Source organism: Bubalus kerabau, chromosome X (genome assembly GCF_029407905.1).
Source record: "Bubalus kerabau isolate K-KA32 ecotype Philippines breed swamp buffalo chromosome X, PCC_UOA_SB_1v2, whole genome shotgun sequence".
Lineage (NCBI taxonomy): Eukaryota > Metazoa > Chordata > Mammalia > Artiodactyla > Bovidae > Bubalus > Bubalus kerabau.
Window position 1 is genome coordinate 101,778,728 of NC_073647.1, and position 27,299 is coordinate 101,806,026.

Below are 27,299 nucleotides of genomic sequence, written 5' to 3' on the forward strand. Positions count from 1 at the left end.
AGGATTTAAGACTTTAATTCTCTGGGCCACCTAACCTAACCCTTTGTATTAAAAGGTATTCAGAATTATTCTGTAATCAGTTGGGTCTCTTTCTTCCTTTTACTTGCATCCTTTTGGAGTGAATTTTGAAAATTTATCTTCACTCTACCAGGTATTAGCATTTATGTCCCACCTTTAGTGACAGAAAAAATCTTTATCACTTAAGTATGAACTTAAATATATAAATATCTGACAGCACAGGTCCACAGCCCCTTCTCTGCATTTCCAGAATTTTAAAGCTGTGAAAACTATAAGTTTTGTTTGTTTTTTATATAAGTTTGACACTAAATGATTTGAGGGAAGATGCAGGACTTACCCAGTGTGAGACTTTTTGTAGTCTTTAGTCCATTTTGTGAAAATACTCATATTTTGTTAGAGAACTATTAATGTATTGTATTTGATTATATGGTACTGCCCTGATCCCATTATGGGGTTATATAATATGCAATATAATATGCCATGTATATACTGTATTACTTTCCTGAGATATGCACAGTTCTAAATTTCCTGATGTTTCTTACCCTAGAGTTTTCAGATAAATGATTGTGAATCTTTAGTAGATTTGAAGGTAATAGTACCAAGATCATGTGTATATGTTTTCTGTATTTTTCCTTCACAGTCAGGACAAAATATTAATGAATTATTTCCAGGTTCTTTGGGTAACAAAATGTAGCATAATAATTCTCCTTAAAGGTATTTTACTTTGAAAACATACCCAGTAATGACTATAAATGGTCCCTTTCCTCACGTAGAAAGAAATGACTAACACATAACCAGGCCTTGCAGAATATAAGCTGGTATGTATTAAAGCTGAATGTTGGTGCCACACAAAGTTTCATGTAAGAGAATTCTTCCTAAGTGAGTATGTTCACTTGAATTCTAAAGAGATACTTAGGTTAGAGCTCCCTCTGTTGACTGAAAAGTGACTTTAAATGATTTGGAAGATTTGGTTTACTTAACAGAATTGGGGACATGTTGACCAATTGTTTTTATTAAACATAATTTTTCTTCTTTACTGCCACCATATTATATCAAATATTTGTTTCTTTGTGACTACAATACACTTATGGTCAGTGCTATAGAAGAGAGTTTTATTTTACATCAGTAGATTTTGGATTTTAAAAAGAACTTAAATTTTTTTCGTTAAAAAGTGTGAAAATTGGGACCATTCCAAGTCCCTTAATGTGTTCCATTTTCTGCTTCTTAGCCCAAATATTGAACACTCAAACTGAGGCCTAAATTAATTTACCTGAAGGTACATGCTCGTAGTTTTTATACCTATCATATATATAATGTTTGGCACTAAATTTATTAACCCCCTGAAGTTATATGTGAAACATATGTTCGTGCATGTGGGCAGTTTTTTTTAAAATAAAGAGTCCAGCCTTCATAATTTTATAGTCTAGGAAAAGTTGAGAGCCACTACAGTAAATTACAAGCTTCTGTGATCTTATGACTAGGAATAAGTCTACATAAGAGCTCAGTAAACGATTTTCTACCCAATAAAATGGCCATGTAATAAAGGGTATTCCTAGAACCAGCTACTGGTTTTTCTTCTGCTGGTCTGAAAGAGGCTCTATTTTAGGGAGGAAGCTTGCTTTCATTTCTTTGCAGACTTTCTGAATTTCAGAAAAGGAAAAAGCTTTGAAGGTTAGGGACCTTATAAAATGATGTCCTGCTTTTGTGAGAGCAGCCTAGTTAGAATCCAGCTTCAGTTCTTGAGTGAAATGTATTTGTTCTACCAAACCACCTACTCAAGCTCAGCATAGAGAGCCGTCCAGATAAATTGATGATAAAGAACCTACCCCAATGACCTTACAGTATCACTGAGGAGATAAAACATAACAGTTAGAGAAGAATACATGATATTGACCAAGTACCCCTTATGAAATGGGCCTTAAGTAGTTTGCCAACCCCTGGTTTTAGATGGGGTTGGGGGTGGGAGCAGAAGGAGATTTTAGAGGCTTTATTGCTGTGCATTGGTATGAAGACTATAGCACCCAAATAGAAGGATTGAAGGTATGAAGGAAAAAGAAGATAATTTAGAAATAAATCAGTCCAGGCATGATATGAATAAGGACTTGGGTGGAGTAGTTGTGGTGGAGATGGAGAAGGTGGTCAGAGTCTAGTGACGACTCTGAAGGGAATATTAGCAAGCCCAGGGACAATAGATGAAGGAAAGTGGATAATAGGGATCAAGGAATTTGGATCTGGAAGCTGCAAAGTATGGTGGTGATATGGATAGAGTTTGGAAAGGGGGTTAGGCTAGTTGGGGCTAACATAATAATGACTGTTGGAACTTGAATCTGAGCTGTGGGTGAACTCTCTGGGGCAGGCACAGACTTTGAATCTGCAATGGTGAATCAGTCATTGGTAAAGGTATGCTAGGCCACCTGGGGAGCCAAGTGGCCCTCAGCTATAGTCTCTAATGGTCAGGATTGAGCAGTAAGGGGGAAGGATGGGTGAGATTAGAGGTAGTGAAAAGGAAATCTAAAATATTACCCAGTCTAATCTCCCTCCCCCCCCATAGTAGTTTATTTATTTATTTATCCATCTTTATTCTGTAAGGAATTTGAAGTGGCTTCAAGAAATCATTATGGAGTATTGTGATTAGTCTAATATTGTGTTCGGTTTAGGATCCATTAAGTCCCTTTTTCTTCAACCGAAGCAAGTAATTGCTCCAATTTGTTCAGAGTGCTTTTTTATGCACCAGGCACTATCAGGCTCTTTAACATTAGCTCATTTGCTTTTCAGAAGTGTCATTCTGCTTATTTCCTAACACTTTTTCCTTGATCACAACAGTGCATGACATACAGACATTGTTCAGTAAGTATACGACTGACTAATTATAATACATAAGCATTGAGAAAGCTTTAGAAAATGGAGGCAAAAAAGAAAAAAAATATGTAATCACAAAACTCATAACAGTTGGGCTAACCTTTGTGTGTATATCCTTCTAGTCTTATTCTGTTGCCCTTAAATCAATTCTCATATAGAGACATGCTGATCTTAGATGCTAGAAGTTGCTTTTTATTTTGAGTGTTTTAAAATTACTAAATCCTGGATATGAGCTTGTTTGACCTTTTCTCCTAAAAGTGGAGGGTACTCTGTGACTGTGTACCAGAGCAGACATTGACCCAGTAAGTAGATGCTAACCATTCCCTGCTCTCCTTCCTGTGCCTCCAGGCCTGCTACGGCATCCTCAAGGTCCCAGAAGGCAGCTGGCTGTGTCGCTCCTGTGTCCTGGGCATTTATCCACAATGTCTGTTATGTCCAAAGAAAGGTGGAGCCATGAAGAGCACCAAAACAGGGACTAAATGGGCTCATGTCAGCTGTGCCCTATGGATTCCAGAGGTATGAATTCATCCAGGTCTGTGAGCCATTTGTTCTCCCACTGCATTCAAACTGACTCAGGCTTTGTAGAGATGCTTCATGCCTGCCCATGATTCTGAGTTGATAATGGTTTGCCTTGACCTCCATCACATCCTTCTTGGATGCATGTGAGCCCATGCTAAATAATTTATAGGTGGTACTACCAGCAGTATTGGATAAATTTGGATGAGAGAAGAGGGTATGAGCAGCAGATTTTTTAAAATGTAAAACCTACCTTAAATACCACCAGGGTTATTCCCTGGTGGCTCAGATGTTGAAGAATATGCCTGCAATGCAGAAGACCAGGGTTTGATTCCCTGGGTCAGAAAGATCCAGTGGAGAAAGAGAATGGCTACCCACTCCAGTATTCTTGCTTGGAGAATTTCATTAACATAGGAGCCTGGCAGGCTATAGTCCATGGGGTCACCAAGAGTCAGACCCAACTGAGCGACTGACACTTTCATGTTTCACTTTTGCCAGTGGTATTGGATAAATTTGGATGAGAGAAAAGGGGATAAGCAGCAGACATTTTTAAGGTAAAACCTACCTTAAAAGTAATCCCTGGTGGTTCAGATGGTAAAGTGTCTGCCTATAGTGCAGGAGACCCAGGTTCAATCCCTGGGTTGGGAAGATCCCCTGGAGAAGGAAATGGCAACCCACTCCAAAACTTTTGTCTGGAAAATTCCATGGACTGAGGAGCCTGGTAGGCTATAGTCCATGGGGTTGCAAAGAGTCAAACACAACTAAGTGACTTCACTTTCACTTTTCACTTACCTTAAAAGTACCATATCTTGGATTTCCCTGGTGATCCAGTGATTAAGAGTCTGCCTGCCTTGGGTTCAATCAGAGGACATGAGTTCAATCCCTGGTCCAGGAAGAATCCACATGCACGGGCAACTAGGCCCGTGCACCACAACTACTGAACCTGCATCCTCTAGAGCCTACAAGCTGCAACTTCTGAACTGAAAATCCTAGGTACATACTATGGTATTCTTATGGATATGTGTGCCGAGTCTGACTTTTTTCAACCCCATGGACTGTAGCCCACCAGGCTCCTCTGTCCATGGGATTTCCCAGGCAAGAATACTGGAGAATACCCCATTTCCTACTCCAGGGGATCTTCCTGACCTAGAAACCAAACCTGCATTGGCAGGCGGATTCTTTACCACTGCACTGCCTGGGAAGCCCTCTTATGGATACAGAAGTCAGTATTTTTTTTTAATTTGAGTAGTGGTTTTGTTTTTCTTACTAAGAACATCCAGCTAATAGACATGTGAAATGAACTCTGAGGTTTCTGGCCAGAGAATCATTAATTTCCAGTAGCAAATTCCCTAGCTAATAAAGCAGATTCTTTCAAAATATTAAGTCTGAAAAAATTGTTAAAAGTCTGGAATATGACTCAGAAAGAGTTTTTTTCAAAAGAAGCTTTCTCACCATTGACCTTCTCTTATGGTTTCTAGTACCTGATTTCTAGTACCTTTGGGCCTGTTCAAGATGTCCCTGATCTTTGTACTGTTGCTTTCTTGATGTGGGTGGAACTTGTACTCATTTGACTGTCCTTATTCAATGGTCCTTCACTTTTTTAAAGTTGTTTCTTAAAAACACATTATATATTTTTAAAGAGAAGGAAAAGAAAACACTTCTTACCAGAAGTTGCTTGACCCCTTATTTTCACACACACACACACACACACACACACACACAAATTTCCATCTTTTTTAAAAAAGCATTTCTTTCAGCACTCTCTCAAAGACTTGTTTCACTTTAAAGCTACTTTGAGTACGTCGTTAGGACTCTGCTTCTACTGCAGGAGGCACGCACGGTTCAATCCCTGATCAGGAAACTAAGATCCTGTACACATGGCATGGCCAAAAAAAAAATGAAAAATAAATAAAGCAAGCAAGCTACTTTGGCTGGGAGAATAGACTAAGCTGGTAATAGTTACATGATTTTAAAAACTGGTTTTAAAATGTTAGCATCCTCATCTTTTCTACTTATGTGCTGCAGATTGCTACTACTTTCCAATAATATTATGTCACTGCCTCTGTTTTTCATCGTTCATTAGTTAAATGAAAAAAAACAAGGCATGTGGCACCATCTCAAACATGTAAGAGGTGCTAGATTTTGTGAATCTTAATTCCTTTCCTCAGTAGCTTTCTTTGGTTCCTAAGTAAAGTGTAGATATCTTTGATTCATTAAGGTAACCATGCTTAGTCTCTACTTCTGCCCTCTCCACCTATATATGAATTGTTTATATTACTGGAAATGATTGAAGGCCTGAGCAGTGGCTAGAGACAGGTTTCATTTATTCTTAGTTCCATAATAACCTTAAGAGATATGGCTCACCTCATTGTTTTGATGTTCTGAGCTGCAAATAATACCACTCATGGTTTGTGAAAGGTACTTCTGCAATGCCTTGGTGCCTTCTGCCTTATGGTGTTGTTTTATTTGTAGGTCAGCATTGCTTGTCCTGAGAGAATGGAACCAATCACAAAGATCTCCCATATTCCACCCAGTCGGTGGGCCTTAGTCTGCAGTCTATGCAAGTTGAAGACAGGTGCTTGTATACAGGTAAGTCCAATGAGAAGTGGTTGAGTGGGTTAACACCAAATTAGCCAAACTCACCCTCCCAGTTAGAGCATCCTGCTAACTGAAAGGTTACTCAGGAAGCCACCTCCCACTCACTTCTGGAGCTCTGCTACTGTGCAGACCATTTCTGGAACCGTTTTTTGGATGTTGCCTCTGGACCCTTCAGCTTATTCTTCTTGGTAGCCATAGTGGTGGTTAATTTCCATCCTTTGCTGTCAGATCTGATGAATTAGGTGAGTTCTGAAGCTAGATAATCCTGGGTGGAAACAAGCTATAACTTCTAAACAACCAGGCCCGTGTTCTTGTGTGGCTCACCCATGGAGGATGGACGACTTGGGTTCCAGGGCAGTTTGACAGATGATTCTTTTGTTGGACGAAGTGCAACTCACTTGATAGGAAAGATGCATCTAAATGGATAAATTCTGGTTTGATAGACTTGAAAGTCATTCTCAAAGGCACAGTTGTTGCATATGGTAGTGCAAATAAGAGTTTTCTGAGACATTTGAGGCATAGAAATTTAGCTACTTGAAGTAGAAGTGTAGCTGGCGCACCCAAAAGCATCATTTTGGGGGGGTGGGGTGGAGAATGGCCAGTCACACCCAGAAAAGGCAGAAATATTGATCCTTCATAATCTAGTTTTCCAGAATGTCATCTCACCTTTTATTCCAAATGTAATAAGGTGGCTTTCCTGGCAAGAAGAGAGGAAGGGCTGACCTTCCACTCCCCAGACCTCTTGCATAGGAGCTACAGGCTGGTTGCAGTTAGGTTTGCATGTTCACTTTCTTCACAGAAAGGGGGCCATATGATGTCATAGGTTGGGGACAGTGTCTCTAGGTGTTTCATGAGGTTTCTTGCTATCTGATTCATCTTGTAGATTTTTAAACTCATTTTTACATTTGACAGGACTGCATACTTTGTCTTGCTTTTTTTAAAAAAATTTTTTTCCAGCTGATTTTATTTAACTATAGCACTTTAGCAAATATAAGGAGGAAATTGTTTAAGGAAAACTATTCCCATGGGGTCTACTGCATTAACACATTGCCTTTTTATGCTTTTCTAAGTTCCCTCCTGATTGCTCCCCAGATATGAGCTTCTTGAGGGCCAAGGTTATGCATCATTGTTTCCCTAGCACAAAGGAGAATGCCTGCCCAGTGTCAGCCCATTGAATAACTATAACTATTTAATTGTATCATAGATTAAATGTAATATGCATTCTTCCCAGTAAAAAAAAAATATTTTCCATGTTTTCATAATTACCATATAGTCATTTTATAATAGCACATTGAATTTATATCCATTAATTTACTTACTGTCCTTACTGTTCTCCCTGCATTTCCCCCCATATTTGCTGCTTTAAAGGATGATTTTTTTACAGCAGTTAGTAAATTGGCAGCATGACTGTGATGAGAGAAAAAAACACACCATATTATCACATTCTTCCCTCTATTGTAGTTACTTACCTACAAGTCTTAACTTCCCTAGGAGGCTACAAGCTTGGACTGTTTCATCCTTAGATCCTCTAAACCCCTGACATGGCAGATTGACAATAAATATGAGATCAATAGGTAGAAGATAGATGAATAGATGGATGGAAAAAACATTCTGGAGTGGGTTTTTCATTTGCACTGAAGTGGATTTTGTTTTTATTACTTAGAGTTTAGATTCTGCGTTTTGTAAAGGTCTTTCCAAATTAAGACTTAATTTTTTTTTACTGAGTAAATTAGAGATTTAATGAAGTTCCAATGAAGTCTTAGTTTTTCTCAATCTTAACAGATCCAACACCTTTTTATAACAGATAATTTGTAATGCATCTATACTACCTTTACTTTTGTAATATCTCTGCTTAGTATACTATGAGTTTACTAAATGAAAGTAGTGGCTTAAAATATGGTTGTTAAAATACAGATATATAATAGCTAATTCTCAGCTTTCTTGTTGAGGTAATAAAAGAAAATACATTCATCATTTTACTTGTTTCAACATTCCCCATCCAGTTCCTCTGTTGCATGTAGTTTCATGAACCAGCATTAAGTTCTAAGCAAAGGATAATCGGGCTTCAAAATTCTGACTCTGGTGTTCCCAGCAAGTAGTGTTAAGCAATGAGAAGACTCGATAACACTTGTCATCACTCCAGTTGCTTTGTTCTGGTGGACTTCTCTGAATGGCCCAAACTAGAAATGTTTTGGGGTTTTTTGGGGGGACTGTCTCCATTTTCTACATAATGACCCTCCTTGGGAATTCAGCCATCATCATTTTGTCATGCCTTGATCCCAGACTCCACACCCCATGTATTTCTTTCTGGCTAATCTCTCTTATTTGGACCTTTGCTATACCACCTCAGCTGTCGCCCAAATGCTGATCAGCATCCAAAGCCACTGGAGAAATACCAGCTATGTAGGATGCATAGCTCAACTTTTCTTCTTCCTTGGTTTAGGAGCCACTGAATGTATACTTTCAGTAATATCCTTTGATTTTTAGGTAACTATCTGCCAGCCTCTCCATTACAGTTACCATGCATTCTTAGCTATGCCAACAACTGGCAGCAGTGGCTTGGATAAGAGATTTCAGCAACTCTTTGGTGTAAAAAATGTTGACTTTCTTGTTGCCTCGCTGTGGTCAGTATCAGGTGGAGAATTTCTTCTGTGAGGTACCTGCCATGCTTCAATTATCATTGTGTTGATACATGGATCAGTGAAGTAGAGATGTATGCTGCTGTGGTGATCATAAAAGTCTCTTAAAATTTTGATTATTAGGAATTTCACTTATTCAACAAATATTTGAGTGCCTAATTGTGTGCCAGGCATTGTTCTAGACACTTTGGATTTATCAGTGGACCAAAAAAGAACTTTGCACCAGGGAACTTACATTTTGATTTGAGAGAAATCAGTGATAAGCAATAGATACTAAATAGCACATTATAAGACAGTATGTGCTATGGAAAGGGAAGATGTGCCAAAATACGAAGTATAGAAAGAAGATGGAGATTGTCGGGCAGGGGGCATACACTGCAAGTTTAAATAAAGTGGTCAGAGTAAGACTCACTACAGTTGTGACATTTGAGCAAAGACTCAAAGGTGAGAGAAGACACTGCATATATTTGGGGTAAAAATGTTCCCAGCAGAGAGATCAGCCAGTGCAAAGGCCCCGAGACAAGAGTGTGTTTGGCCTGTCTGAGTGATAGGAAAGAGGCCAGTGAGACTGTAATGGAGTGTGTGGGAAGAGAAGATCAGAGAGATTACACAGGGACCTGACTGGTTAAGGCAAGGGTTGGCAACTTTTTTCTGTATAGGGCCAGATAGTAAATATTTAAGCTTTTCAGGCCATATACTCTGTGTCACAATTAGTCATCTCTGTTTTTATAGCACAAAGGCAGCCAAAGACAGTACTTAAGCAAATGAGCATGGCTATACACCAATAAAACTTTATTTATGGACTCTAAAATTTGAAAGTCACTTTATGTCATAAAATAGTCTTTTTCTTTTGATTATTTTCCACTTTTTAAAAACATAAAAACCATCTTTAGCTCCTATTCTTATTTCTTGGGCCACATAACAACAGGCAGCTGGCTGCATTTGGTCTGTGGGCCATGGTGTGCAAGCCCATGGTGAAGGGTTCCCAGGGCCCTTATGCTGCTGTTAAGTTGCTTCAGTCGTGTCCGACTCTGTGCAACCCGACAGACAGCAGCCCACCAGGCTCCCCCGTCCCTGGGATTCTCCAGGCTGGAACACTGGAGTGGGTTGCCATTTCCTTCTCCACTGCATGAAAATGAAAAGTGAAAGTGAAGTTGCTCAGTCATGTCCGACTCTTAGCGACCCCATGGACTGCAGCCCACCAGGCTCCTCCGTCCATGGGATTTTCCAGGCAAGAGTACTGGAGTGGGGTGCCATCGCCTTATCCGAGGGCCCTTATAAGGTCTTTTATTTGAGGACTTTCCTGGCTGTCCAGTGGTTAAGACTCCAAGTTTCCAAGGCAAAAGGCATGGGTTTGGTCCCTTTTCGGGGGAACTAAGATGCCACATGCCACACAGTCCTGCCAAGAGATTAAAAAAAAAAAAAAATCTTTTGTTTTTGCTCAGCATTTAAAGGGGGAGCCTTGGCAGGTTTTGAGCAGATGAGAGACATAATTTGATTTATATTTTTAACAGATCACTATGGAATGATGTCTAAGATTTGCTTCAAAACATTCTGGAGAGCAGGGTACTACAGAGGTTAAAAATGAAACAAGATAGGTCATACATTAATTATCAAAGCTGGATAAAGAGTATATAATGAGTGTTCTCTATGCTGTTATGTAGATTTTTCCATAGTAAAATGTTACAAACAAAAATAGGCACTTTTGCTGCTTATTTGGAGTAGACTGTGAGGAGGGAAGGTTAGGAACAAGAAAAGCAATTGGGAAGCTTTTACAGTAATCCTTGAGAGATGGCTGGGGTGGCTTTGTCTGGAGTGATAGCCCTGTGGAGGTGGTGAAAAGTGATTGGGTTCTGGATGAATGTTGAAAATAGAGCCAACAGGATTAGCTACGAATAGGATGCAAGGTGAGAGAGAAAGATAGGAGTTGGGGATGTTTCCAGATTTTGGCCCAAACAGGGAGAAGGGTAAAGTTTCCATAAACTGAATGGAATAATCGCCAGTTAGAAGAGATGTGGAGGGAAAGATCAACATGAGTTCAGTTTTAGATATTTAAGTTTGAGATGTCTATCAGTTATCATAGTGGAAATAAACTGACGGTTGTCTGTGGGAGTTTGTAAGGAAATTTTACTCTGAAGACATAAATATGGGAGTCATTGTCATGTAGATATCTTTACCCTGAACTGGGTGAGATCACTGAGTGAGTGTGTGTAGACAGAGAGGAGAATAGTACCAAGCACTAGATCTTGAAGCATTCCAGTGTTAATTAGTTGGGGGAATAGGGAGAGAGAGCAGAGAAGACTGAGAAGTCATCAGGGAGACAGGAGGAAACCAAGAGAGTGTAGTAGCCTAGAAACCAAGGAAAGAAAGCATTTCAAGGAGAAGGAAATGATCAGTGACGTAAAAATACTGCTGAACTAGGATGAGGACTACAAATTGATCCCTGAATTTAGCAATGTGATTATTAGTAATCTGGATGAGCAATTTAGGTGGAGTGGTGATGGCAAAAGCTACATTGCCAAAGGTCAGGGCAAAGAAATAGAGTAGGAAGTTTGGAAAAGTGGGGAAAAGAAGTTCACTCTTTAAGATGGAAGAAATAACAAGTATGTACAGTCAGCCCTCTGTTTCCACAGGTTCCATATCCACAGGTTCAACCAATGGCAAATTGAAAATATTCAGAAAAAATTCCAGGGAGTTCCAAAAAGGAAATTTGAATTTGCCTTGCACAGACAACTATTACATAGCATTTGCATTGTATTAGCTTTTATAATGATTTAAAGTATGGGAGGATATAAATAGGTTACATGTAAATACTTTGCCATTTTATCAATATATAAGGGATTAAGCATCCATGGATTTTGGTACCCACAGGAAGTCTAGAACCAGTTCCCTGTGTATTACTGTAGCTCAGTCCATAAAGAATCTGCCTGCAGTGCAGGAGACCCAGGTTCGATCCCTGGGTCGGGAAGATCCCCTGGAGAAGGAAATGGCAACCCACTCCAGTATCCTTACCTGGAAAATCTCATGGACAGAGGAGCCTGGTGGGCTGCAGTCCATGGGGTCACAAAGAGTCGGACACGACTGAGCGACTAACACTTAACACTGTATGTTTGCTTGTTAACATATAGAACATAACAGTGTGCATGCAAAGAGAGTGACCCAGTGGAGAGGAAAAACTGTTGGATAGAGGTTTTTCAGTAGGTGAGAGAGGGGCGGCTTCAGGTAAGAGCACAGATTGTTCTTCCTGGGTAACAGACTCAAAGGCAGAGTATGTAGGCGCAGTATTAAGTAGGTGTGCTGCTGGGAATCTGCATAGTGCTCTTTTGATTGTTGTAATTTCCTCAGTGAGGCAGGAAACAGAATCATCAGCTGAGAGTTAGAATGTGGGTGAAGTCTCCAGTCTAGAGAGAGAAGAGGTGTGAAATAGTGTTTTGGTTTGGGAAAGTGCAGTTTAAGTGCCAGGCTGCATTAAAGATCTTCCCCCCAGGTGAGGGAGAGTGAACTGCAGGTGACCTTGTAAAGTGTGGTTGTGTTTTTCTCCACCTATGTTCTGCTTATACCAATATACTGTATTTGTTTACTACTTTTGATTCCCATACAGGAAACAAGATTCTAAATTACTTACCAGTTTGGAATTAACTTAATGGTGGATTAAAAGGGAAAAGGGGTTTTGGTCTCTTTTGCCACAGTAAAACTAGATGTCAGCTAGGAAAACAAAGCACACTCTACTAGTATAAGCCGAATATGGGTGGGGGTCAAGTTTTATTAACATCATTGTTTTTCAGAGGTTTATTTAAGGGTATTTGTGATTAGTCACACATTTCAAGTACTTTGCTTTATAAAATCTTCATGGAGATTTCTTAATTCTTCCTACCTTCCAGCAGTGGGGAATACCCACATCTCTCCCCTTCTTTGGATTTGGAAACATTCATTTGGCAAGGATAGACTCTTACACTGGTGGTTTTGGGGTCTAGACTAGCCACTATCTACAGCCTCCATATCTGGGAGCTAGAACCTTTCTTCTAAGGATGAAAGTTTCTGGTAATCCTGGAACAGATTCTAAAGACTGGGTTCGAAACAGATGCCCCAGACAGCTCCGAATTTTGCCTAGACCATGGACATACAGTCCATCTGCCACCTTTCCAGAATTCCTTTAGGGTCCTTATGTATCTTATCTTCAAGCCCCATTAAGCCTAAATCTAGATGTTTTAGGCCTTCCTTGAGGAAAAAAAAAAAAGAACAGTTGTTAAAAATATGACATTTGAAGCCAGATTCCTGGGGTCCAAATCCTGGTTCCATCTCTTGTTTGTTATGTAGTCTTGAGGAAGTTACCTACCAGATCTGTTCCTCAGTTTCCACATCTATAAATGGAGATGATAAAATAGTACCTACTTAAGGAGGTGGTGAAGAACTTAACACAGTGCCTAACAGATACTGAATACTCAGTAAATATTTGTGGTACTAGTAGTTGTACTTGTTGTTACTGTTCATATTAATATTATTTCCTGGCATCAGTCTGACTTTGTTGATGTAAAGTCCTGGCATTCATCCACCAGCACCAAGTGTCTAGAATCATTAGACACTTGGTTCTGGTGTAGGTGCCCCTTTTTACAGTAGAGGAATGTGGGCATGTCTGGAGTTACATACATGTATATTGAAGTCAGAATAAATTGGTGGGCAACCAGGAGTTTACTGTTAGGCTAACAGTAAATAGCTTTTGACTATAAGAGAAGTGAACTTTTTTAAAACAAGTGAAAATCTTTGACAAGTGGGGAAATGCAAGTATGTCTACTCAGTGACTGTTAAAGATAGTACTAGTAGAAAAGGAAATTAAATACTAAGATTAAAGGGCACCAAAAAAAATAAGAGGGAAAGCACCTTAATATTTTTTTCATATATTCCAAATTTTATTTGTGAATACAGATTGTTCCTGTTCTAAGATATTTCTGGTTCTTGCCTTCAGGCATGTATAGTGTATTAAGGGAGACCAGATACAAACATAAGAAAAGTTAAATAACACTCAAGTGACATCACCCATCAGACCTTGCAGACCCTTAGGGATGAGAGATCAGAAAGACTGGTGGCCACTGTTGGTGCTAGAGTTTAAGTACATAACAGCTAAATAAGTTTTGTAGGCTGACTTTGAACCATTTATGACATGGTGTCAGTGACCAGACTTTGAGAAAATTGCTCTGATATCACCCATTTGTCTGTTCACAGATTACTGGGTATTAAGGGCAACCAAATGGACACTGCCCTGCAGCAGGATAAAAACTGCTGAGGACAAATGCACCAGGCCCATGGTGTTCAGCACAGATGTTATCTGCTTTTGAGGAGTACACACTGTTTTCTTTTAGGGCGGGTAATAAAATATTTCTTTAAAGAGGCAAGAAATAATTTAATTCCTAAATCAGTCTCTGGTGTTTTTTCAAAGATTTTTATTCTAACCGCCCTGATTCAATTCTCATCCCACAAGAAACTCCAACTCCCCTTACAAATGTGAACATGTAAGGATAGCATTTTCCCTCTAATGGAAGTATTTCAAAAACTCATTTCTCTTCTATAATTTCTGAAAAATAAGTAGAAAATTATTTCTTCTTAACCCCTTTAAAAGTAAACCACAGTGAGATATTACTTCATACTCATTAGGGTGGTAATAATCAAAAAAGCAGACAATAACAATTATTGGCAAGAAGGTGGAGAAATTAGAACACTTATGTGTTGCTGGTGGGAATGTAAAATGCATAACTACTGTGGAAAACAGTTTGGCAATTCTTCAAAAAGTTAGACATAGAGTTACTGTGAAAGTGAAATCGCTCAGTCTTGTCCGACTCTTTGCGACCCCATGGACTGTAGCCAATCAGGCTCCTCCATCCATGGGATTTTCCAGGCAAGAGTGCTGGAGTGGATTGCCATTTCTTTCTCCAGGGGATCTTCCCAACCCAGGAATCAAACCCGGGTCTCCCACGTTGCAGGCAGACGCTTTACCGTCTGAGGCACCAGGGAAGCTAGAGTTACTATATGTCTTGGTAATTCCACTTCTAAATATATATCTACAAGTTAGAGGTCCCCAAGACCACCCTCAAATTCAATAATTCATTAGAAGGACTCACAGAACTCAAAAAACAATTACACTCACGGTCATAGTTTATTACAGTGAAAGAATACAGATTAAAATCAGCAAAAGGAAGAGGTACGTAGGGCAGGGTCCAGAAGAGACCAGGCACAGAGCTTCCAGTTTCCTAAGTGGAATCTTGTGGATAGTGCTTATTTTTCTCAGCATTGATGTATGATAATACACACAGAGTATTGCCAACCAGCAAAACCACCCAAACCTTGGGGTTTAGAGATTTTATTAGGAGTTGGTCACGTAGACATGACTGACCACCTGCATAGCTGGACTTAGTCTCTAGGCTCTCCAGTCCCTCCAAAGGTCAGGCTGATACCACATGACTCAGAGCTTCCACCATAAATCACATTGTTAGCAGAGACTAGCTGACATGGCCCAAGGCCTTCAGGTAAATAAAGACACTCTTATCAGACAGGACATTCTGAAGGTTAAGCGGTTACCTCTCAGGAGCTAGAGGCAAAGGGCCAAAGTTTTCTTTGGCAAAGTTAATCCTTTATTGCACGTTACCAAAGAGAAATGAAAACATTTGTCCACACAAAAACTGGTACACAAATCTTCATAGCAGCATTATTTCATAATAGCTAAAAAGTAAAAATAGTCTAAATGTCCATCAACTGAAGAATGGATAAACAAATGTGGTATATCCAATATAATGGAATATTATTTGGCCATATTTTTAAAAGGATGAAATTCTAATACATGCTGCAACATGGATGAACCTTGAAAACATGCTAAGAAAGAAACCAGATATAAACTGCCACCTATGATTCCACTTACATGAAATGCCCAGACTAGGCATTTCTATAGAGACACAAAGTAGATTAGTGGTTGCTCAGGGCTGGGATTGGGAACAGGGAGTGGCAAATAGAAATGAGATTTCTTTTGGGGGTCATGAAAATGTACTGGAATTACATAGTGGTGATGGTTGTACAACTCTGTAAATACACTAAAAACATTGAAATGTATACTTAAAATTGATGAGTTTTGTGGTGTGTAAATTATCTCAGTAAAGCTGTTCTTTTTAAATGGGCATTAAAACACCACCACTCCTGTCACCTTAAGTGATTACAGTAGAAATGAGATATTTACAAAAGCATTTTGTTTAATAGAATGTGCCAAATATATATTTTTGGAAAAAAGTAAAAAGTTATTTGATTGGTTAGCATTTCTCCTTTATCACCAAGATATGTATGTGGACTTCCAGCTTTGAGTATGACCTTAGAATGACCTTTTTTGAAACTAGATGGATTTTATGGCAGTTTCCTAGGGACATTTCATTTTTCATCTAAGTACCTAATTCTTGTTCATATTATTGTCTTTTATTTTGAGTAATTTATATTTATGTCTCTACATTTTATAAATTTGATCTAAGAGAGATGATCAGTTTTTAGCTTCCCATCAGTTTTATGTCACACACTCATCTCCATGAAAAGAAAACAGTCCTTTTGCTTTCTCTTCCCATATTTTTGTCTATTAAACAGCAGAAGAGCACTATGCCCAACATTTTTAACCTTTTCCTATGGAATGCCTTTTGCTACTTGTTTTTTAAACGACCAGTTAGTTTCTTAGTCAAGGGATAACAGAAGGTATCCAGATAAAAGTATAGTTTGGGCTTTTTATCATCCTTGTTTTCATGAGGCTTTTCAAATCATAGAATTTTTAAGGATACAAATTTCAATGTAATGGAACAAACTCTTCCAGTTAAGCTAAGTTGGGGTGGGCTGTTTTAGGAATGCAGTAGGTGGCTAGAGTACCACTTAACTGAAAAGTAGGAGTTGAGGGTAGGGGCCAGTTTAGGTATAAAATCAGGTACTTTACAGGAAGTACAAGTAATAATGGGCTTCCCTGGTTGCTCAGACAATAAAGAATCCACCTGCAATTCAGGAGACACGGGTTCAATCCCTGAGTCGGGAAGATCCCCTGGAGAAGGAAATGGCAACACACTCCAATATTCTTGCCTGGAGAATTCCATGGACAGAGGACCCTGGTGGGCTACAGTCCATGGGGTCGCAAAGATTCAGACACAACTAAGCAACTAACACTTTAACTACTTTCACAAGTAATAACACGTGTGAGGTTGGATAAGATGATCTTTGAATTGTTGTTCATCCTTGGAATTCTTTATCCTGTGAAATTAGATTAAGTGGAATCTGCTCCCATTAAAGCTTTGGTGGTTGCCAGTATTCTTTTTTTTAATTGGAGGATAATTGCTTTACTATGTTGTGTTGGTTTCTGCTATACAACAACATATCAACCATAATTGTGTGTGTGTGTGCACACACATATATATATATCCCCTCACTCTTGAGCCTTCCTCGCAGCCCCCCATCCTACCCCTCTAGGTCGTCACAGAGTGCTGGGCTGGGCTCCCTGTGTTATATAGCAGCTTTTCGTCAGGTATCTATTTTACACATGGTAGTGTATATATGTCAATGCTACTGTCTCGATTCCTTGCACCTTCTCCTTCCCTTGCTGTGCCCACAAGACAGTCCTCTACGTCTGTGTCCTTCCCTGCAGATAGATTCATCAGTACCATTTTTCTATATTCCATATATATGCCTTAACACACGATAGTTGTTTTTCTCTTTCTGACTGACTTCACTCTGTATAACAGGCTATAGGTTTATCCACCTCATTTCAACTGACTCAAATTTGTTCATTTTTTATGGCAGATATTCCACTGTATATATGTACCACAACTTCTTTATCCATTTATCTGTTGATGGTCATCTAGGTTGCTTCCATGTCCTAGCTATTATAAATAGTGCTGCAATGAATATTGGGGGTACATGTGTCTTGAATTACAGTTTTTCAAAGTACATGCCCAGTAATGGGATTACTGAGTTATATGTTACTGAATTATATGGTAGCTTTATTCCTAGTTTTTAAAGAAATCTCCATACTGTTCTCCTTACTGGTTTTATCAATTTACATTCTCATCAGCAGTGCAAGAGAGTTCCCTTTTCTCTGCATCCTCTCCAGCATTTATAGTTTGTAAATTTTTTTGATGATGGCCATTCTAACCAGCATGAGGTGATAACTCACTATTATTTTGTTTTGCATTTCTCGAATAATGAGCGATGTTGAATATCTTTTCTTGTGTTGCCAGTATTCTCTCAAGTGTTGAATTTCTCAGTCTTTAAGGAGGCCTACCAGGTTTTGCATTTTTTTAGTCTTTATTCGTATCCAAGGTCCTTCTCTATGTTTTGTTATCAAAAACCCAACATATAGATAATTGAGCAGTCTGCTCTCCAGATGCGTGTTTCCAAAAGATGTGAGACTTGGCTTTAATCATGGGAATTCCTACTATATCTTTTGAAACAAATCCTCCATTGCTTTCCTTCTTTTATTTGCAAAAAAATATAAATACATGTGCATGTTAAATCCTTGGAAGGAAAACCGTAACATAGCCATAACAAATGGTAATTGAAACTAACTGAAGCACAAGAGTCTAGCAGTCATGGGCTAGGTTCTGTTTGCCTCCCTGTGAATCCTCAGTGCATGTCCCATAGTGATACCTAAGAAATGTGTTACATCTATGAATGGAAGAATATTGTAAACTTAATTCCAGGTTGTCTGTAACCATACTGTCCAGTAGAACTTTCTATGATGTGATGGAAATTTGTGCTGTCCAGTATGGTTGAAATGTGGCTAGTGTGACTAAGGAATTGAATTTTTAATTGTATGTAATTTTAATTTTATTTTATATGTAATTTAAGATAGCCAGTTGGCTACCTTAGCTACCATGTTGGACAGCACAGCTCTATAAGACCAATTTCAAGAAGTTAGGTTACTTAAATATTGGAGTTCCTGTGACTTTTTTAGAACCAGTAGCTGTTCTGGCAGTAATATTGATTCTGTTTTTCTTTCATTTGTTCAGAAGCATTTCTTGAGCACTTGCTAGTTCAATAGTTGATGACAATGCAAAGATGAATGACACAGCTTCTGTCTTTAAGAACCATGGCCAGGAATTTTACATTTGTTATGCTCTAAGTATAGTTTAAAAGGACCATTATAGAAGCATATGATGAGGTGATATTGGGGTCACAGAAAAGATACAGCATGACTCTTTATAGGGGCCAAAGAAGAATTCTCAGAAAAACTTAACGCTTGTGCTAAAATTTAAAGAAGAGTTTGAAAAAAAAATTTTTTTTGCCTCTGTTTTTACTGTTTTGTAAAAGAGCAGATTTCTGGGCTTACTTGTAAGGTGTCCGTCATAGTCAGTTTAAGACCAACTTTCTCCCTGTCTTTCCTTTGCTTCCTATGAGCTCTCAGTTTAGGCCCAGGTATATAGAGCTTCCTCTTCCCCACACAGCCCTGCTGCCTTAACACATCTTTTCTCCCCACAGTGCTCAATAAAAAGTTGCATCACTGCCTTCCATGTCACCTGTGCCTTTGAGCACAGCCTAGAAATGAAGACCATCCTAGATAAGGGGGATGAAGTAAAGTTCAAGTCATACTGCCTCAAGCACAGCCAAAGCAGGCAAAAGCTCAGGGAGTCCGAGTACCCCCTACACAGGGCTTCAGAGCAGAGCCAGGCCAAGAGTGAGAAGACCAGTCTACGGGCACAGAAGCTTCGGGAGCTGGAGGAGGAGTTCTATTCCATGGTCAATGTGGAAGATGTGGCCACAGAGCTGGGGCTGCCCATGCTAATTGTGGACTTCATCTATAACTACTGGAAGCTGAAGCGGAAGAGTAACTTCAATAAGCCATTATTTCCTCCAAAAGAGGAAGAAGAAAATGTCCTGGTACAGCCAAGAGAAGAGAGTATTCACACTCGCATGAGAATGTTTATGCACCTACGGCAAGACCTAGAGAGGGTAAGGTGACCAACTATGACCTAGTGTATACATCTTGGTCTGCATAGGAATGGAGGCCACACTTCCAGATTTAAAAAAAAAAATAACCCATTTATATTTGTAGTATAGGCTTCTGTGCCCTTGCTTATCTTCTGATTTCATTGTGGCCCCAAATGTTGGGCTTATTTGAAATTCTGCTAGACACATCAGAGAATAGAAGAGTCTATCCTCCCTTAGATGCTTTATGAACCTTTAATTTGAAATAAATATTTCATTTGGTTTACTTTTTTTCCACGGTTGAACCTAAATTGGCTCAGCTATATTTTACTGACACACTTATGAGACTGCAGGCTGAAGAAAGAATGAATTTTGCTTAGGAAAGTGCCAGATTAGAGTTTCTTAAACTTGGTACTATTGACATTTGGGACTGGATGGTTCTTTATTGTGGGGGACACTGTAAAATGTTTAGCAGCATCCCTGGCCTCTACCCACTAGATGCTAGTAGCAAACCCCCAACATGCCCAGTTGTGATAACCAAAAATGTTCCCAAATTACCAAATGCCCTCTAGGGGTGAAAAATTACTCCTGGTTGAGAGCCTCTGTGCCAGATAATTCAGTGTAACTCATGAGATACACACACACACACACACATACACACACACTCACTAAATTAGGTACTGTAGGGATTTAAAGATAAGTTAGGTCCTGTGTTTACCCTAGAGAATCTTATAATCAAGTGTAATGGTAGCTTGTTTTTTTCTCGGCTACCAGAATTTGGAGAGGAACTAATAGATTTTTTGTTGTTCAGTCACTCAGTCATGTCCGACTCTTTGCGACCCCATGGACTGCAGCACACCAGGCTTCCCAGTCCTTCACCATCTCCCAGAGTTTGCTCAAACTCATGTCCTTTCAGTCAGTGATACCATCCAAACATCTTGTCCTCTGCTATCCCCTTCTCCTCCTGCCTTCAATCTTTCCCAGCATCAGGGTCTTTTCCAGGAGTCAGTTCTTCATATCAGGTGGCCAGGGTATTGGAGGTTCAGCTTCAGTCCTTCCAGTGAATATGCAGGGTTGATTTTACTCACTTTTTAAAATTTAACTCACACATATATAGCACTTACTGTGTGGTACCACTCTTCTAAGCATTTTGTAAATATTAACTCATAATCCTGACATGCATATGAAGAAGGTACAGTTATCCCTATTTTCAGATGAATAAACTGGGACACAGAAAGTTTGAGTAACTTGTCCAGATGGGAGAGCATGAGAGAGTGAGGATTTCACCCTTGTAGCTATGGAAACTTGACTGAGCTGGAAGTGTGAGCAAAAAAAGCTACTTCCAGTCTTCCCAGCAGACTTGTATCCTGCTGGTCCAGCACTCATTAGAATACTGGATCCAGCATTGCCACCATTTACTCACGGATCTAAAGGGAAAGCTAAACTGTTAAGTCATCATTCAGTTCTCCAGCCTGACTGCACAGATAAATACAAAGCCCATGAAGCCAAAGGAAGAGTAGACTTGAGAAGGTAGCTTTGGAGCTTTTGCTTGTGCTGCTGATTGATATGGGAACCATGATCCTACCATTGACCGTGCCATGTGAATACCTATGTAGCGGCTCTCTTTATCCAGCTTTTAGGTTCTGTCTTCTCTCCTCAGCCCCCCCACGCCATGTGACGTAAAATTAAGTTGTCTTAATTTTAGCCAAACAATGTTCAGTTGTCAGGTTTGTGTAACATGACAAAACTCTCTTATTTGTTGGGGGTTGGGCTTACAGGTCCGAAACCTGTGCTACATGATAAGCAGACGAGAAAAAATAAAGCTGTCATGCAACAAATTACAAGAACAGATCTTTGGTTTGCAAGTCAAGCTGGCTAATGAGGAAATTGCTGCAGGTAAGCTGTATAAATTTTATATCAATTGTTTCACTTAAAAATCTTTTAAATTCATTTGTTCTAGTCCAACCATGATGTAACATGGCCCATTTCACTGTTGACTCATGAGGCAAGAAATCCCAGGGTAGGGTTGGTGGAGTTGCAGGTCTAGGACAGATAACTTACATCCCAGACAGATATTAGAGGCTGTTAGTTGGAGCCATGAAATGATTCTAAAATCATTGGATTCATTTAGAAATCAGTAGGATACGATCTAATCCTAGTTTCCGGAAAACATTTAATTCCAGGGTTACTCATCCTAACAATCTGTTATATTAATAACAAATCCTTAGCCAGAATTTAGTAGGAGATCTGGGTTCTTATCTTTTCACTTATTCACTGATGTTTGTTGAGCACCTCCTATTAACTAAGAGCTGAGCTAGAAGACAGAGCAGTGAGCAATACAGAATTCCTTCCTTCAGAGAACTCTGCCCACTTGGTGAGAGAAACAAGTGAACATAATTACAGTACTCTAAGCATAGGAGCTTGGCTGGAATGATGACAGTCATATTCAGAGATATTTGTAACCTCCCTTTGCCTCATTTAATACAGAGGTCAGTGGGAGAGCCTGGGCAACTAGGGGTCACTGGGCAATGTGTGCAGAATCCAGCTTCTGCCAAGGGCCAGCTATAGAGCAAGAGAGACACCCAGAAATAAGGTGTGAGGTAGGTGTCAAAGTCTTATGGAAAGTTGTGAGGATCACAGGCCATGGCAGAATGGTGTAGGAGGAAACAGCAGGGCTGCTCAGCCATAAGAGTACCATGATAGACAAGACAAGGAGAACCAGAGGACAGCAGGAAGAGCTTCCATGGTGCCAAGGAAATTGGCCCCTAGACCATGTGACTTCTGATTAGTGGGACCCAGCCCCATAACTGCTTGTGGCAGCAACAGATGGCAGGCTCTGGTAGAAGTGGGGACTGAGTGCTCAGCTTAGACCTTTAGGGAACCATTGAGGCACATAATAGTTGTCTTCTCTGTATGTCATCTTTGTGCGGCTACAGTGAGATGGTAATGGGCAAAGGTCAAGTCCTTATAACAAAAATAAATTGTTTGATACTAGTGCCCTTTTGATTTCAGAACACTCAGAGTAATAGAGAGAGGAAGACTTGTCCTAAATATGATTATAGGGTTGATATAACCAGGTAATTGATTGCCAGTACTCCCAAGGCCAAGCCTATAGCAGTAGAAATATCATGATTGGCAGAAACATCATGATTCTTTTCTGGGGGCCTTGCCACTACAAAACCTGCCCCACACCTCCATGATGGTCATTCATAGTGAAGAAATTATTTTAAGTTAAGGACATAAAATATATGGAAACCACCAAAACCTGTACTACATTCTTATGAGTTTGTATTTGACTTGCTTTAGGAAGACTGGAGGGTGTGATCCGAAATGTCTATGTTCAGAGTAAAAGAAAGGGAAAGTGTTGGTGGCTCAGTCATGTCTGACTCTTTGCAACCCAATGGACTGTATGTAGCCTGCCAGGCTCCTCTGTCCATGGGATTTCCCAGGCAATAATACCAGAGTACCATTCCCTTCTCCAGGGGATCTTCCTGACCCAGGGATCAAACCTAGGTCTACCACATTGCAGGCAGATTCTTTATCACCTGAGCCGCCAGGGAAGCCCGAACATTCAGGCAAGTTCTGAATGCTATGCGGTACCCACTCATGCACATGTACAGACACACAAATAGGAAGACCCTATTCTAAACCATTGCTAGTGACATTCTTTTCAGAAATAGAAGGAGCAGAAAAGATGTATGAGGCATCACACTAGTCTTTGTGATTATTTTTACAGACTAGGAGAACAGAGGTGAAGAGGTTGGGAGTCACACAGCAAAAAGTGGCAGTGCTAAGTTTTCCACCTGTAGCAATCCCCACCCTAACCTCTAGTTCAGCTAACTTCAGCTGCTATATGCACATATCAAACACAGGTATTTGTTCAGTATTTGGAAGAGTGGGTACATGAACTCTGCTGTAAGAATGTATGCCTTTATTTGTTTATTTTTTTATTGAAATATAGTTGCTTTACAAAATTATATTAGTTTCAGATGTACAGCATAGTAATTCAGTATTTTTACAGATTGTACTCCATTAAAAGTTACTAAAAGATAATGGCTATAATTCCCTGTGCTATACAATACATCCTTGTTGTTTATTTTATACATAGACCTAAAGGTCTAGTTTGTATCTCTCAATCCCATACCCTAATTTTTCCCTCCCCTTTTCCCTCTCTCCTTTGCTAACCACTGGTTTGTTTTCTATATCTGTGAGTCTGTTTGTTTTGCATATATAATCATTTGTATTATTTTTTAGATTCCACATATAAGTGATGTCATAAAGTATTTGTCTTTTGCTGCTGACGTATTTCACTTAGCATATTCTCTGGGTTAATCCATGTTGCTGCACATGGTAGAATTTCATTCTTTTTATGGTTGAGTAATATTCCATTGTGTATATATATATCACCTCCTCTTCATCCATTCTTCTGTTCATGGGCTTTTCATTTGCTTCCATATGTTGGCTATTGTAAATAGTGCTGCTGTGAAAATTAGGATGCACATACCTTTTCGAAATAGTGTTTTTGTTTTTTTCCAGGTATATACCCAGGAGTGGAATTGCTGGGTCCTATGGTAGTTCTAATTTTAGCTTTTTGAGGAACCTCCCTACTGTTTTCCATAGAGGCTGCAGCAATTTACACACCCACCAACAGTGTACAAGTGTTCCTTTTTCTCCACATCCTCTCCAACATTTATTATTTGCAAACTTTTTGATGATAGCCATTTTGACAGGTGTGAGGTGATATCTCATTCTGGCTTTGATTTGCATTTCTCTAATAGTTATCAATGTTGAGCATCTTTTCATGTGCCTGTTGGCCATCTATATGTCTTCCAAAAAATGTTCAGGTCTTCTCCCCAATTTTTTAATTGGGTTGCTTATTTTTATAATATCAAGTTGTATGAACTGTTTTATGTATTTTGGATATTAACTCATCATTGGTTGTACCATTTACAAAAATTTTCTCCCATTCTGTAGGTTTTTTTTTCATTTTGTCAGTGGTTTCCTTTGCATGCAAAAGCCTTTAGGTTTAATTGGGTCCCATTTGTTTATTTTTGCTTTTATTTCTTTGGTCTTATGAGACAGATCCCCCCCAAAAAATACTGCTGTGATTTATGTCAAAAGTGTTCTGTTTTCTTCTAGGAATTTTATGGTTTCAGGTATAACATTTTAGGTCTTCAATCCATTTTGAGTTTATTTTCATAAATGGTGTGAGGAAGTGTTCTAATCTCACTGTTTTACATGAAGCTGTCCAGTTTTCCCAGCACCACTTGTTAAAGAGACTGTCTTTTCTCCATTGTATATTCTTGCCTCCTTTGTTGTAGGCAAGTGTAACTGACCACAGGTGTGTGGGTTTATTTCTGAGCTCTTTAGTCTGTTCCATCAATCTGTGTGTCTGTTTTTGCACCAGTACCATGCTGTTTTGATTACTGTAGCTTTATAGTATAGTCTGAAGTCTGGGCACATGATACGTCAAGCTTTGTTCTTTTATTTCAAGGTTGCTTTGGCAGTTCAGGGTCTTTTGTGGTTCCATATGAATTTTAGGGTTATTTATTGTAATTCTGTAAAAAATGTAGTATGGCCATTTTAACAACATTAATTCTTATAATCCAAGAAATGATTTGTGGCTTCACATATGATATATCCTGGAAAACATCCCATGTGCACTTGAAAAGAATGTGTATTTTGCTGTTTTGGGATGTAATATCCTATAGATATTGGTTAAGTCCAACTTGTCTATTGTGTCATTTAAGATCACCATTACTTGTTAATGCTCTTTCTGGGTGATCTGTCCATTAATGTAAGTGGGGCATTAAAGTCTCCTACTATTACTGTATTATTGTCAATTTCTCTTTCATCTCTGTTAGTATTGGCTGTTTATATTTGTTGTTCCTCTATTTGGGTATATGTGGTAACAAGTGTAATACCTTCCTTTTGTATTCCTCCCTTTATCGTTATTTAATGCCCTTCTTTGTCTTTGTTATAGACTTTGTTTTAAAGTATACTTTGTCTAATTATGAGTATTGCTGCCCCCACTTTCTTGTTATTTCCATTTGCATGAAAACAGATGCTGTTATTTAGATTGGTTGTTAAAATGAACCTTTCTTTTTTTAATCTCAGGACTTCCTGTGACAAATGCACTAGAAAATTCATTGTTTTACCCACCACCAAGAATTACCTTAAAGTTAAAAATGCCCAAATCAGCCACAGAAGATGGCAGTAACAGCTCCACAGAGCCTGATCAAGGACCTCTCTATCCTGATGACAGCTCCCCTGCTTGTAATATGAGGAGCATGCAGGTGGCTCAAGATTCACTGGAAATGAGAATGAAGTCATACCCAAAGCATCCACAAGAGAGCCAGACTGACTGTTTACTGACCAATCCCAGTGATGATAGAAGTGAAGCAGAGGATCCCAGTCCTGCTTGCAAACCTCCATCCCCTAAGTTCTATCATGGGCAGTCTCTGGGAAAGCCTCTGGTCCTTCAGGCTGCCCTGCATGGACAGTCTTCCATTGGGAATGGGAAAAATCAACCTAACCCCAAGTTTGCCAAATCCAATGGCCTAGAGGGTACCTGGTCTGGGGATGTCACCCAAAAAGACAGCTCAGGTGAGATGTTCTCTGACCAGGAGCCCATGCTCAGCTCCCACTTGGGTAGTCAGGGCAGCCTTAGAAAATCTACTGTGGAGCACACTAGCAGGTCCTTTAAGGAGGCCACCAATAAGTGGGTGAAGATCACAGAGAACCTCCAGCACTGTGTGAAGGCAGCCAAGAATATTAACCCCAAAGAGCAGCTCTGGGGCAAGCAGCTTGTTAGGCGGTCTGCAGGGAGAGCTCCGTATCAGGAGAATGATGGGTATTGCCCAGATGTGGAGCTGAGTGATTCAGAAGCAGAAAGTGATGGTAATGATGAAAAAGTCAGGGTAAAGAAAGAGAGTTCTGATGGGGAAAACCCTCCCCATGATTCCAAACGAGATTGCCATGGTAAAAGCAAGACATATCCTCTTTCCCACAGTTCAATGCAGAGGTGATTAGAAATTCCAAGAAAACCTCCATCTTTGCCTTTGCCTCATATATTGGGGAAAACTCATACACCAAAATGACTCTAGTATATGTTGGGAGAAATACTAATAAAATGGAATAAATTTTTCCACACTAAATTGGCTTGCAGTTTTTGAACTGGTATCGAGTCTAGTTTTTACAAGCACATTATAGGGATTACATACTGTCCAAAAGTTTGGGTGGTTGTGTTTTTTTTTGCCAGAAGCTAGTGAGAACAGCTGGGACCAGAGTAATTTGCTCCATAAATACTTTGGGGCAGCATTCCAATTATATTAACACATTGATATACATACATATTAAGAGTCCATGCATTGTTAATGGATTTGCAAGAGACCATGATTATCAGACACTAAAACTACTTATCTTTCGAAGCTACAGCATGTGACTCCCAGACCTGGTGTCTGTAGGAAGTTTCTAACTCCACTGGTACCTGGAAACACTCTTCAGGGAGAGACCAGGGACCAATATTTCAGATACTGTCAAATTCACTACCCTCTTCCTTGGCTCTGCACAAGGTTGAGTTCCTTTCACAGTATCTTAACTTACCAAGTCAATACACCTAATGCTTATAAGTGTTCAGTGCCTGTTCCTAGACTTGCTTGTTGGGGACACACTCGTAACTATTTCACCCAGCTAACAAGCATAAAAAGCTAACTTGTGGATAGTGTTTACAAAAGTACTACT

At 39.5% G+C, this 27,299-nt stretch overlaps 1 protein-coding gene and 1 non-coding gene across 8 annotated transcripts in view; both read left to right on the forward strand.

The window, feature by feature from the left end:
- The window catches only part of JADE3 (jade family PHD finger 3), a 137,549-nt gene extending 110,836 nt beyond the window's left edge, over positions 1–26,713 (forward strand). For all 7 annotated transcript variants that reach the window (XM_055565577.1, XM_055565578.1, XM_055565582.1 and 4 more), the window contains 5 exons: positions 3,226–3,393; positions 5,866–5,982; positions 19,110–19,580; positions 21,335–21,452; positions 25,674–26,713. In XM_055565577.1, the coding sequence (XP_055421552.1) occupies positions 3,226–3,393; positions 5,866–5,982; positions 19,110–19,580; positions 21,335–21,452; positions 25,674–26,584 (1,785 nt within the window). In that variant the 3' untranslated portion in view covers positions 26,585–26,713. The remainder of the gene's footprint in view (positions 1–3,225; positions 3,394–5,865; positions 5,983–19,109; positions 19,581–21,334; positions 21,453–25,673) is intronic.
- TRNAY-AUA (transfer RNA tyrosine (anticodon AUA)) lies at positions 3,970–4,041 on the forward strand. Its single transcript has one exon. It is a non-coding gene; the product is annotated as a tRNA-Tyr (tRNA).
- Positions 26,714–27,299: the final 586 nt, after the last annotated feature.